General features: G+C 38.6%; 1 protein-coding gene across 4 annotated transcripts in view; it reads left to right on the top strand.

Moving 5' to 3' along the window:
- The window catches only part of LOC139763611 (uncharacterized), a 32,345-nt gene extending 19,290 nt beyond the window's left edge, over nucleotides 1-13,055 (top strand). For 2 of the 4 annotated variants that reach the window (XM_071689832.1, XM_071689833.1), the window contains exons 3-4: nucleotides 705-804; nucleotides 12,012-13,055. In XM_071689832.1, coding sequence (XP_071545933.1) covers nucleotides 12,062-12,955 — 894 coding nt within the window. In that variant the 5' untranslated portion in view covers nucleotides 705-804; nucleotides 12,012-12,061 and the 3' untranslated portion in view covers nucleotides 12,956-13,055. The remainder of the gene's footprint in view (nucleotides 1-704; nucleotides 805-12,011) is intronic. The other 2 variants (XM_071689831.1, XM_071689829.1) reach the window with 1 other exon arrangement.
- Nucleotides 13,056-14,029: the final 974 nt, after the last annotated feature.

Consider the following 14,029-nt stretch of genomic DNA (forward strand, 5'->3'; position numbering starts at 1 on the left):
TCATGGTGTCGAGCAATCTGTAGCTCCCTTGAATCCAGGAGCAGTCTTTTCTTCCTTGCTATTGAATGTTTTATTTGGCACCTTTTTCCAAAATAGAATAACCTTGTTTTATCTCATTAAAAACTTTTTGAGTTGTGTTACCTTCTTCCTCATTAACTTTCTTTAGATGATCAGGGTATTTTTTGTGCTACCACCATATCAGCACTGGCAACCCTTATCAGACTGCCTAACAAGGACTGTGCTCTTATTATCTATCTGTTCATATGATTAGTGGCCACAGTTGAGTGAGCAAGAACCATGAACTTGGCTATAGCCAGAAGTTTCATACCACCACCAGATATCCTAAGCATTTTTTACTTAACCTAAAGGGTGATAGGCACCTTACATCCTCTACACTTGACTACCTAAAACATTCTTTTCATATATACAATCTTCCACTTCCTTTGGATGCCAGTGATATGGTACCAATGTACACAAACCTTAGCATGCGTAATGCACTCTATTGTTTATAAGTGGTCTGCTGGTGTCTTTGAGAACATATTTTGCCAGTTTATGGGATATGAATTGAAGAGTAATATGCTGTAACATTGTTGAAATATATATGACAAATACAGAAATACCTAAACTATCTTTGCAGAATTCTTTATTTAGAAAAATGATTATCCTGAATGTTTTTTATACTTATTTGCCATTTCTTGTGTTAGGAAGGTAATGCCAGGAACAGATGAAGACTGGCCCTACCTGCTCACATCTATTCTTTACCTGTAATACATAATGCATTGCTACCAGAGCTTTGCCCTTTTTGTAAGTACAAAGCATAAGTGTTACATGCTGACAATATACTCTAAATTCTCAAGTGTCTCAGGTTCAGACGTAGAAAGTTAGGGTATATCTGTATGTAGAGGCATTATTGTATGTTATGTTACAGTAAATTTTGAATATGTCACATGTCTTAAGGTGGTAGAAGGTTGGTAAGTACCAACCAAGGAGGTATATTACTGGTGCTACCTGCCAGGATATCAGGAGGGTTGTTGACTGCTACATAGTGATCTAGTGCTTCACTGGCTGTCAAGCTGCTCTCCTTTGACTCAGTTAGCTGTCTTTTCTTTCTGCCTCATCCACTCATGGCCTGCTGGCATTCTGCTCACAAACATACAATCTCACCTCATCACACATAACACTTGAAAACACTAAACACACACAACATATTCTTTATAATTAGATTTTCTTGGTGTGAGCGCTATGTGCTGGACCTGTCTTTGGCAAAATGGTAGGAGCAATAGATAGAGGTGGTAGATAGGAATATTAGACAGGAGCAATAGATAAAAGTAGTAGGTAGGAACATTTATGTATGAGCATCAGATAGAAGTAGTCTGTAAGAACATTAGGTAGGAGCCTCTGGAAACACTGTGCTAAAGTTGCCTTCTGCCAGTGGCTATTTAAGGGTAAGGCACTGAAAAGCTAAGAAGTGACACTGGGATTTGCCAGTAATGGAGACGGCTGCAGTGGTCACCCCCCTTGAGGGAGTTTTTGAAGGGAACAGGTGGAAGAGATTTTTTTTTTTTTTTTTTTTTTTTTTTTTTTTTTTATACTTTGTCGCTGTCTCCCGCGTTTGCGAGGTAGCGCAAGGAAACAGACGAAAGAAATGGCCCAACCCCCCCCCATACACATGTATATACATACGTCCACACACGCACATATACATACCTACACAGCTTTCCATGGTTTACCCCAGACGCTTCACATGTCTTGATTCAATCCACTGACAGCACGTCAACCCCGGTATACCACATTGCTCCAATTCACTCTATTCCTTGCCCTCCTTTCACCCTCCTGCAAGTTCAGGCCCCGATCACACAAAATCTTTTTCACTCCATCTTTCCACCTCCAATTTGGTCTCCCTCTTCTCCTCGTTCCCTCCACCTCCGACACATATATCTTCTTGGTCAACCTTTCCTCACTCATTCTCTCCATGTGCCCAAACCATTTCAAAACACCCTCTTCTGCTCTCTCAACCACGCTCTTTTTATTTCCACACATCTCTCTCACCCTTACGTTACTTACTCGATCAAACCACCTTACACCACACATTGTCCTCAGACATCTCATTTCCAGCACATCCATCCTCCTGCGCACAACTCTATCCATAGCCCACGCCTCGCAACCATACAACATTGTTGGAACCACTATTCCTTCAAACATACCCATTTTTGCTTTCCGAGATAATGTTCTCGACTTCCACACATTCTTCAAGGCTCCCAGAATTTTCGCCCCCTCCCCCACCCTATGGTCCAATTCTGCTTCCATGGTTCCATCTGCTGCCAGATCCACTCCCAGATATCTAAAACACTTCACTTCCTCCAGTTTTTCTCCATTCAAACTCACCTCCCAATTTACTTGACCCTCAACCCTACTGTACCTAATGACCTTGCTCTTATTCACATTTACTCTTAACTTTCTTCCACACACTTTACCAAACTCCGTCACCAGCTTCTGCAGTTTCTCACATGAATCAGCCACCAGCGCTGTATCATCAGCGAACAACAACTGACTCACTTCCCAAGCTCTCTCATCCCCAACAGACTTCATACTTGCCCCTCTTTCCAAAACTCTTGCCTTTACCTCCCTAACAACCCCATCCATAAACAAATTAAACAACCATGGAGACATCACACACCCCTGCCGCAAACCTACATTCACTGAGAACCAATCACTTTCCTCTCTTCCTACACGTACACATGCCTTACATCCTCGATAAAAACTTTTCACTGCTTCTAATAACTTGCCTCCCACACCATATATTCTTGATACCTTCCACAGAGCATCTCTATCAACTCTATCATATGCCTTCTCCAGATCCATAAATGCTACATACAAATCCATTTGCTTTTCTAAGTATTTCTCACATACATTCTTCAAAGCAAACACCTGATCCACACATCCTCTACCACTTCTGAAACCACACTGCTCTTCCCCAATCTGATGCTCTGTACATGCCTTCACCCTCTCAATCAATACCCTCCCATACAATTTACCAGGAATACTCAACAAACTTATACCTCTGTAATTTGAGCACTCACTCTTATCCCCTTTTCCTTTGTACAATGGCACTATGCACGCATTCCTCCAATCCTCAGGCACCTCACCATGAGTCATACATACATTAAATAACCTTACCAACCAGTCAACAATACAGTCACCCCCTTTTTTAATAAATTCCACTGCAATACCATCCAAGCCTGCTGCCTTGCCGGCTTTCATCTTCCGCAAAGCTTTCACTACCTCTTCTCTGTTTACCAAATCGTTTTCCCTAACCCTCTCACTTTGCACACCACCTCGACCAAAACACCCTATATCTGCGACTCTATCATCAGACACATTCAACAAACCTTCAAAATACTCACTCCATCTCCTTCCCACATCACCACTACTTGTTATCACCTCCCCATTTGCGCCCTTCACTAAAGTTCCCATTTGCTCCCTTGTCTTACGCACTTTATTTACCTCCTTCCAGAACATCTTTTTATTCTCCCTAAAATTTAATGATACTCTCTCACCCCAACTCTCATTTGCCCTTTTTTTCACCTCTTGCACCTTTCTCTTGACCTCCTGTCTCTTTCTTTTATACATCTCCCACTCAATTGCATTTTTTCCCTGCAAAAATCGTCCAAATGCCTCTCTCTTCTCTTTCACTAATACTCTTACTTCTTCATCCCACCACTCACTACCCTTTCTAATCAACCCACCTCCCACTCTTCTCATGCCACAAGCATCTTTTGCGCAATCCATCACTGACTCCCTAAATACATCCCATTCCTCCCCCACTCCCCTTACTTCCATTGTTCTCACCTTTTTCCATTCTGTACACAGTCTCTCCTGGTACTTCCTCACACAGGTCTCCTTCCCAAGCTCACTTACTCTCACCACCTTCTTCACCCCAACATTCACTCTTCTTTTCTGAAAACCCATACAAATCTTCACCTTAGCCTCCACAAGAGATTTTTGATTTGATTAAAAGTCACTGATAGTTTTGTTCATGCTCTAGAAGGTCACAAAGTTTTAAACAGTAACATTAAAACACATAATGCTATGGGAGTTTAAGGTTGTTACTGTAACTGAGCTGATACAGATATGAGGTATTGGTGATTAAGATGTTTAGATGCAGAAGCATAAAGCAGTAAGTACTGGATCTGAATTATTTGTCTTAGCTTTTCTTTTCAGTTCTAAAACACTTTATCAGTATTTGTTGTGCAAGATGAAAAAAAATCAAGTGTACAGGTACACCTCCGATTTTCCGGCACTCTTGGTTCCAAAGCCTTGTCGGATTAACCATTTTGCCGGACCAACCATGGTCATGAAATATTAATTCCTCAACTCACCTCCAACCTGCTGATTATACATCTCTCTTGTGTCTAAAGTATACTATGGACTGCTAGAAATTTAAATTTAACAGATATTAAATGTGTGAGTACCTTAAGATGGTAAGTCTGTCTTTAGATTGTTTGAATTCAGTGGCGTATCTAGGGTATGGCAGGTACGGCAGGTACCCTGAGCGCCAGTGGTGTGATAGCATCCTGGATCCAGACAATGATTCAGATCTTAAAGATCTAGATTTCTCGACCATGAAAATGTATCTTGGAATTTGGAATCACATTGGTATCAATGTTAGTTCAATAGTTATTCACAAAAGTTTATATTTCCGTAATGGCATCCTGGATCTTGACAATGATTTGGATCATTCCCAAAATCTACTCAATTGGTCCTTGTGTCATTTCTGACTTTCCTTAAAAATTTCATCAAAATTTGCTCATAACTTTTGTTGAAAGTTACTCACAGACAAACAAACAAACAAACAAACAAACACTGGTTAAACATAATCTCCTTGGCAGAGGTAATAGAAATAGAAAGTATTGGTGTCATATGTTTGGACAGGGGCGCAATTTCAGTGCTTGCCATAGGTGCTATTTCCCCTAGATATGCCCCTGTTTGAATCCTGTTGGGTCTTCTTCGTCTTTTGTTGTTAGTGTTTTCCTAGGTGTGCAATGCCAGAATAATGCAGTTTCGTCTGCATAATACACTAGCTCAGGGCTAAGGTGCTCATCAGCTACGGGTTCACAAATTTGTCCACATACTCGGCAGCTCCTTCGTGGTTTGCAGACTGCTTTTCTCCGCACACTTTATTCATGGAAATTCCATGATGCTTCTTGAATCTTTGAGTCCATCCTTCACTATAGTCACGCTCATGTTGTAATTTAAGTTCTTTATGGAACAACTCAGCCTGGTCCATTATCATGTGACCTGACAACTCCACTCCATCACTCCGACGCTGTTGAAACCATTCCATTATCACTCGATCGTGCTCAGTACTCTTATCATCTTATCATCTTTCATAGTTTTCTAATCATCATTTGCTTCTTGGAATTGCTGTCTGCATAGAATTTCAATATTTTCTCCCTTTGCTTCTTTGTGTCATAAACAGTTGATGGACATCATTTGCTTCTTGGAATTGCTGTCTGCATAGAATTTCAATATTTTCTCCCTTTGCTTCTTTGTGTCATAAACAGTTGATGGACCAATACTGTAGATGTCACACAGCTTATGCACCGAAACACCACGGTCCATATTTTTCAACAGTTCAACTTTATCTTGGATTGACATGGACTGGTGTTTACGTTTGAAACCACGACTGACACTCTCACATGTCTTAGAAACCATAGCTAGGGTTAAATTTAAGCAAAATAAGCTAAAGATCTCTCAGAATTGCGGTATCACCACCAACGAGTGCAGTGTAAAGAATATAAATAAGTGCGCCCTACACACAATGCCATCTGTTGCCACCCAGTAAACTAGTCTAGTGGCCGTGGTAATTTCAAGTTCCCTCATGTAATTTTGTTTGGACTAAAAGAGGTACCGAACCATCAGTTGCCAGAAAATCGGTAGTGTACCTGTATTACCCTGAACCTTATAGCAAAGCAGCATGCCTTTCTATCATAATCTTTCCTCATAGTGCCCCTCAAATTACTACCAGTTAAGATGGTTTTCAGGTGCATATATATATATATTTAGGATAATACTTTTATCTGAAGAATCTGAAGGCAGCTGTGTTGTCTATAGATGCCCATAGAGTAAATGAAAAAAGGTACTGTAATGACCTTATCACAAGAGACAGTATATGGTGATAATAGAGGACAGACAGCTGTGGTAAATATGGGATTAATGAAGAGAAACTGAGCATAATGCGTGATGTAGTGGAATAGAGACCTTGGGACATTTGAAACAGAAACACAGGAAATTGCTATTATAATTATAATTATAATTCTTGGGAGATGTATAAAAGAAAGAGACAGGAGGTCAAGAGAAAGGTGCAAGAGGTGAAAAAGAGGGCAAATGAGAGTTGGGGTGAGAGAGTATCATTAAATTTTAGAGAGAATAAAAAGATGTTCTGGAAGGAGGTAAATAAAGTGCGTAAGACAAGGGAGCAAATGGGAACTTCAGTGAAGGGCGCAAATGGGGAGGTGATAACAAGTAGTGGTGATGTGAGAAGGAGATGGAGTGAGTATTTTGAAGGTTTGTTGAATGTGTTTGATGATAGAGTGGCAGATATAGGGTGTTTTGGTCAAGGTGGTGTGCAAAGTGAGAGGGTTAGGGAAAATGATTTGGTAAACAGAGAAGAGGTAGTAAAAGCTTTGCAGAAGATGAAAGCCGGCAAGGCAGCAGGTTTGGATGGTATTGCAGTGGAATTTATTAAAAAAGGGGGTGACTGTATTATTGACTGGTTGGTAAGGTTATTTAATGTATGTATGACTCATGGTGAGGTGCCTGAGGATTGGCGGAATGCGTGCATAGTGCCATTGTACAAAGGCAAAGGGGATAAGAGTGAGTGCTCAAATTACAGAGGTATAAGTTTGTTGAGTATTCCTGGTAAATTATATGGGAGGGTATTGATTGAGAGGGTGAAGGCATGTACAGAGCATCAGATTGGGGAAGAGCAGTGTGGTTTCAGAAGTGGTAGAGGATGTGTGGATCAGGTGTTTGCTTTGAAGAATATATGTGAGAAATACTTAGAAAAGCAAATGGATTTGTATGTAGCATTTATGGATCTGGAGAAGGCATATGATAGAGTTGATAGAGATGCTCTGTGGAAGGTATTAAGAATATATGGTGTGGGAGGCAAGTTGTTAGAAGCAGTGAAAAGTTTTTATCGAGGATGTAAGGCATGTGTACGTGTAGGAAGAGAGGAAAGTGATTGGTTCTCATTGAATGTAGGTTTGCGGCAGGGGTGTGTGATGTCTCCATGGTTGTTTGATTTGTTTATGGATGGGGTTGTTAGGGAGGTGAATGCAAGAGTTTTGGAAAGAGGGGCAAGTATGAAGTCTGTTGGGGATGAGAGAGCTTGGGAAGTGAGTCAGTTGTTGTTCGCTGATGATACAGCGCTGGTGGCTGATTCATGTGAGAAACTGCAGAAGCTGGTGACTGAGTTTGGTAAAGTGTGTGAAAGAAGAAAGTTAAGAGTAAATGTGAATAAGAGCAAGGTTATTAGGTACAGTAGGGTTGAGGGTCAAGTCAGTTGGGAGATAAGTTTGAATGGAGAAAAACTAGAGGAAGTAAAGTGTTTTAGATATCTGGGAGTGGATCTGGCAGCAGATGGAACCATGAAAGCGGAAGTAGATCATAGGGTGGGGGAGGGGGCGAAAATTCTGGGAGCCTTGAAGAATGTGTGGAAGTCGAGAACATTATCTCGGAAAGCAAAAATGGGTATGTTTGAAGGAATAGTGGTTCCAACAATGTTGTATGGTTGCGAGGCGTGGGCTATGGATAGAGTTGTGCGCAGGAGGATGGATGTGCTGGAAATGAGATGTTTGAGGACAATGTGTGGTGTGAGGTGGTTTGATCGAGTAAGTAACGTAAGGGTAAGAGAGATGTGTGGAAATAAAAAGAGCGTGGTTGAGAGAGCAGAAGAGGGTGTTTTGAAATAGTTTGGGCACATGGAGAGAATGAGAGAGGAAAGATTGACCAAGAGGATATATGTGTCAGAGGTGGAGGGAACGAGGAGAAGTGGGAGACCAAATTGGAGGTGGAAAGATGGAGTGTAAAAGATTTTGTGTGATCGGGGCCTGAACATGCAGGAGGGTGAAAGGAGGGCAAGGAATAGAGTGAATTGGATCGATGTGGTATACCGGGGTTGACATGCTGTCAGTGGATTGAATCAGGGCATGTGAAGCGTCTGGGGTAAATCATGGAAAGCTGTGTAGGTATGTATATTTGCATGTGTGGACGTATGTATATACATGTGTATGGGGGTGGGTTGGGCCATTTCTTTGGTCTGTTTCTTTGAACTACCTCGCAAACGCGGGAGACAGCGACAAAGCAAAAAAAAAAAAAAAAAAAAAAAAATTCTTGAGAGAGTACAGGAGCATGAGCTGCTAGACAAAATAGTCAGACATATGACCTCTTAGGTGAAAGGTTTCAGAAAGTACAGAGTATTCAGGATCAGTGCTTGCTGGGAAAAAAGAGGAGATCCTAACTAAAGTCAGATACATGGAAGTTGATGAATCTAAGCTAAAGGATGTAGCAGATGAGTTGGTGGCACCAAAATTAGAAACAGGGGAAGAAGGATTTTGATGTAAATTGTTGATGATTTTTGAAGTGGAAGAAGTTCATATTTAAGACAGAAAGGAAAGGATGAAGGCAGGAATGCTGGTCAAAATACTACTAGAGTCTGTGGGCATGTCAAGAAACAAGTGGTTGATATAGTCAATACATAAGGAATGACCATTACAGTAATGTGTATGTTTGGTTTGGGGTTACATAGCATGGAGATACTTCAGTAGGTTAAGAATCTTAGAAACATGTAAGAGTTCAATAAGTTCTTCATTAGAAGTGATAAATCAAGAGAAGAGGGAGAAAAGCCCAGAAAATATTGTCAGAAAGCAAATGAATAGAAAATCAAATGAGGTAAGAGGACAGAACTGCCCTGCCAGTATTGCAGGAAGTTCAGAAAAGTTATTTGATGGAAATGTCAGACTGAAATGATTATGAAAATGGAAATTGATTAGTAGTAAATGGTAAAGAGCTGGAACTTAAGGATTGAGTCAAGGAAAATGCACCTAATATTACTGGAGTTGCGAAAACAAATTGAACATGCTAAAGAAAGAAAAAACAAAAAAGAAAGAGGATTAGCCATCATACTAAGAGACAGTCATAAGTTTCATGAACTACTGGGAGAGTAACCACAGGAAAGAAGTGCATAATGGTGTTAATATGGTACAATCATTTGAAGAATGTCATTGAACTGGAACAAATATACGATAGTAATGAAAGAACATTCAGGATGGTATGTGAGGCAGTGAAACACATTTCTTGAAAGATGGCATAGTGCAAACTAATAATATAGGTTTTCATATGTAAAGAGACAGATTAGGGAAATTTGGATATGATGGTAACATAGAGCAATTGACATAGGTTGTTAGAATGAATGCAGAATTCATTTACCATCATATCAGTGAGCATAATAGGATTAGAGGGATTGATACACCATCATTACTAGATCTTCACAAATAGTACCATTGGAAATTGAAAATATCACATATGATAACCAAATGATTATGTAATGATTCAGTCTGATTATGCGGTAAATGAGGATGTAAAAAAAGCAGTAATGAAACTATATTTGTAGAGGAAATATGACCACGTAAACTAAGGGCTTAACAATTTCTGTGGTAACACAAATTAGGAAATGGGACCAGAGTATTGTGGGGAAGTTTTTTTTAATTTGAAATGAAGGAGTAGGAACATTGGAACCCTTAGCTGAAAATATAGAAAAAAAGAGTAGAAAAGAGGGAGCAGTGGTTCAATGAAAGATGTCAAAAAGTGAAGGAACTTAGCATTGTACTGTGGAGAAGGTATAGGTGACTTCCTAGTTAGCTAACATTTGTAATATTGAGAGAGCAAGGAATGAGCACAGCAGGATAAGAAAAGAGGAACAGAGAACCTTTGCCCCTTACACCATTATTGAAAGCAATGAAATGAATAGAAAAGATGCAAACAGAATACAGATGCTCTTTGACTTATGATAGGGTTATGCTCTGGTAAACCCAATGTAAGTTGAAAATGTTGTGTCAAAAATACATTTGATACATTTAACACTATACATCTAAGCTAATAAACATCATAGCTTAGCCTAGTCTACCTTAAATGTTCTCAGAACACTTACATTAGCCTACAATTGGACAAAATCATCTAACACAAAGCCCATTTTATAATAAAGAGATGAATATCTCTCTATCATAAAGTTGAAAAATGATAAGTTGAACCAAAGTCAGGGGTCATCTGTACTAAAGGATCTTGACCCATATAATGCTCATGGTCTAGATGAAACTACTCCACATATGCTAAAGTTGTGTGCAGATACATTCAGGACACTTGATACACCACTTTTTCATAATGTTGTTGGTGAAAGGTGAGTTGCTAAGGTAGTGGAACAAGTCAGATGTCATGATTATTTTTTAAGAATAATGACCAGGAGGATACACTGAATTACAAACTCATCTCTGTGATGAGCATGATCTGAAAAATACTAGAAAAGGTAATTGGAAAGTAGATGGATGATTCTGTGCAGAGAGAAAATTTGGTGTTGGGGAAAGGAAGTCAAATGTAATGATCCGCTAAGATTTCCACGAGTGAACTTCATTTCTAACAAAAGAGAAGGCTAGATGAAGTGTCTGTACCTGAAGTGCCAGAAAGCATTTAATACTGCACTACATAGGATGTTTATAAAGAAGCTGGGTTTTCAGGCAGGAATAAGGGAATGATTCTTTCAATGGATAGAAGATTATCTTAGTGGAAGAGAACAAATTTGCCTTATTAATGTGGGATAGGTCCCTGGTAGCATGCTATAGGGTTATGTTCTATGGCAATTGCTCTTACTGATATATTTATGTGAATGACTGGTCAGAAGGATAGGATTCCTACTAGATTGTGCTTGAAATTGATATCAAGGTCTTGTGGGAAGTAAGAATTGAGGGTTTCATGAACTTATAGTGAGACCCAGACAGACTCACGATATTAGTTTTAGACAATGATAATGAAATTCAGCCTATGTAATCATAAAGTAAGAAGGATGGGACTCAACAAAAGAAGGCCTCAGTCTGAATATTATCTAGCAGGAAAGAAACTGTAGGAATCTGTATGTGAGAGGGACTTAGGAATAGACATCATCCCTAACCAGTTGCCAGAGCTTCCCCATAAGAGAATAGTAAAGGCATCTGACAGTCTTATGGGAATTACAGGATGTGCATTTATGTACATGGATAAGGAAATTTTCATCAAGCTGTTCTCAACCTGCATTAAGCCAAAACTGAAAAATTTTGGTCTCCATTAAAAAAAGTACAGAGAATTGACAGAGGAGGTCCAGAGGACAAAGATGGTACTAGAATTAAGAGAGCTGAGTTACAGGGAAAGAACAGAAATCTTAGATTTATTCTCTGTGGGAGGGAGAAACATAAGGGTGACCTGATTACAGCCAATAAGCTTTCAAACCAGTTTAATGAAGTAGACCATGAACAGATCTTCGAAAGCTGCAAGGATAGAACAACTAGAGGTCATAACATGAAATTAAGCAAGAAACTTGGCTGAGAAATTGGAAGGAATTTCTTTTATAGTTCAAGAATAACAATTGAGTGAAATGAACTAAATGAATTTGGACAGCTTACATAAGTTTAGAGAGCTGTATGATAGAGAAAGTTCAAGAGATGGGACCCTACAAGTGTAGAACTCTCTCCTGCACAGTATAGATGGGTACAAATAAATATTTAATCTGTGAGGTCTTTCTGAAATTAATACATACTTCCTCTGAAATTATGGAAGTTATCAGAATTCCAGAGTTAGTCATGCATTAGTCTAAGTCATCACTCACTTTGATAAGACCAAGTGTATTCCTCAGTATTCCAGCCAGAATTTGAAAATATAACACATGGTGAGAACACTTTCTAAAGACAACTCTCTTGTTTCAGATGCTTAGTGAATTCTCATCGCAAGACTAAAAACAGAGCTGAAACTGATAATGTCTCATGAAGAGAAAAAGTTTCCATATGAAGAATGTAGGAAATTTTTTTCACAAGAAGATGATTTCCATATGCACATGCTTTTGCAAAATCAGAAAAAAAATGGTTGTACTGAATGTGGGAAGCTGTTTTCATATGAGAAAAATCTTAAGAAGCATCTCCTTATGCACAATGATGTGAAAAATTTAAGATATTTGAAAAAGTTTAGGTGTGATGATTGCGGGAAGCTGTATTCCCGTAAGAGTAATCTCACAAGACATTCACTTGTACATGGTGGTGTAAAAAAGTTTTGGTGTGGTGAATGTGGAAAACATTTTATGAATAAACGTAATCTTCATGAACATTTGCTTGTACACAGTGGTGAGAAAAGGTTTGGGTGTGACGAATGTGGGAAATTGTTTTTGCGGAAAAGTAATCTTGAGCAACATGTGCTTGTGCACAAAGGTATGAAAAAGTTTGAATGTGCTGAATGTGGGAAGCTATTTTTGCGGAAAAGTGAACTCTCACAACATTTGCTTGTCCACAGTGGTGTGAAAAAGTTTGGGTGTGATGAATGTGGGAGACTGTTTTTGCAGAAAAGTTATCTACATCAACATTTACCTGTACACAGTGGTATGAAAAAGTTTGAATGTGATGAATGTGGGAAACTGTTTTTGCGGAAGTGTGATCTTCAACGGCATTTGTCTGTGCATAGTGGTTTGAAAAAGTTTGCGTGCGATGAGTGTGGGAAACTATTTTTGCGGAAAAGTAACCTTGAACGACATCTTCTTGTGCACAATGGCATGAAAAAACTTAGATGTGATGAATGTGGGAAATTGTTTTCACGTAAGGGAAATCTTGTGAGACATTTACTTGTGCACAAAGGTGTGAAAATGTTGGGATGTATTGTTTAAGATATTGGTAGTATTATTCATATTTGTATATTACATGAAGCTCCTAGGTCTCAGTTGCAATTTGTACTGAAGTTTTCCAGAATAAACATAGAGTTTTAGTCTATAATAGGAATATTATTATCCCTCACTCTATACACTGTATTTTGAAAGTGGAATAATTTTTGTGTTAAGGTGAACCTTACCAACATTTGTTTGGGAACATTATTGTGATAAATGTGCTTTATTGTATTAACTAGATGATATTTGGAAACATTTATTTGTGAATTGTGACATACAGAGAGCTTTCAGGTGGTAAGTTGCTTTTGCTCAGGAGTTATTTCCAGGAATACTTACTGGTACATAGCAGTATAAACAAAAGTTTTCTCGTGCTGCATATGGGGAAGTTGCAAGTAACATCAGATGTGGACAGTTTAGAGAAAATATAGTATATGGAAAATCTTTTCAAAATAGAAAATCAAATTACTTAAAAATCCCTCTTTAAACATAAAATTACAATTTAACATCACATTACAGTAAAAACATTAGATATCAAATATTAATTCACTTTTTTGAAAGGAGTAAACAATACTGTAGATGAATAAGACTACTTAGGTATATGGATGAAAATAAAAGGCTTTTCTGTAAATGTTTTCCAGTTTGATACATTACATAATTGAGTATAAACGTTCACGTATTTTTACATTCAGAATAAAACTTAACATTAGGGACCTTGGTCTAACAAAGTGCAAACTTTTGTTAACTATTGATAAAGAGTTATTATGTTCACAGGTGAAATTTATCTTCAGGAATATTAGGATGTGGTATACAAGGTAAGAATTTTTTCTTAAGGAAACTCAAGATATATATTTACTCATTGATACAAATCTTTCCAAATTGTATTCTCACATTCTAAAAGTGGGAATAGATGACAGAGTTGGGTTTCCTCAAAGGTTCAGTTCTTGATGCTACTTGTCTCATATCTGATACATTATTGTGAGAAGATTGATGATTTTAGAAATATAATATAAAGGAGTATGGATGACAGTTTATCATGGTCATGTACTGTGGTTCCCTGTCAGTGGTATGTGAAAGCTG

The sequence above is a fragment of the Panulirus ornatus genome, chromosome 47, assembly GCF_036320965.1.
Source record: "Panulirus ornatus isolate Po-2019 chromosome 47, ASM3632096v1, whole genome shotgun sequence".
NCBI classification, from domain to species: Eukaryota; Metazoa; Arthropoda; class Malacostraca; order Decapoda; family Palinuridae; genus Panulirus; species Panulirus ornatus.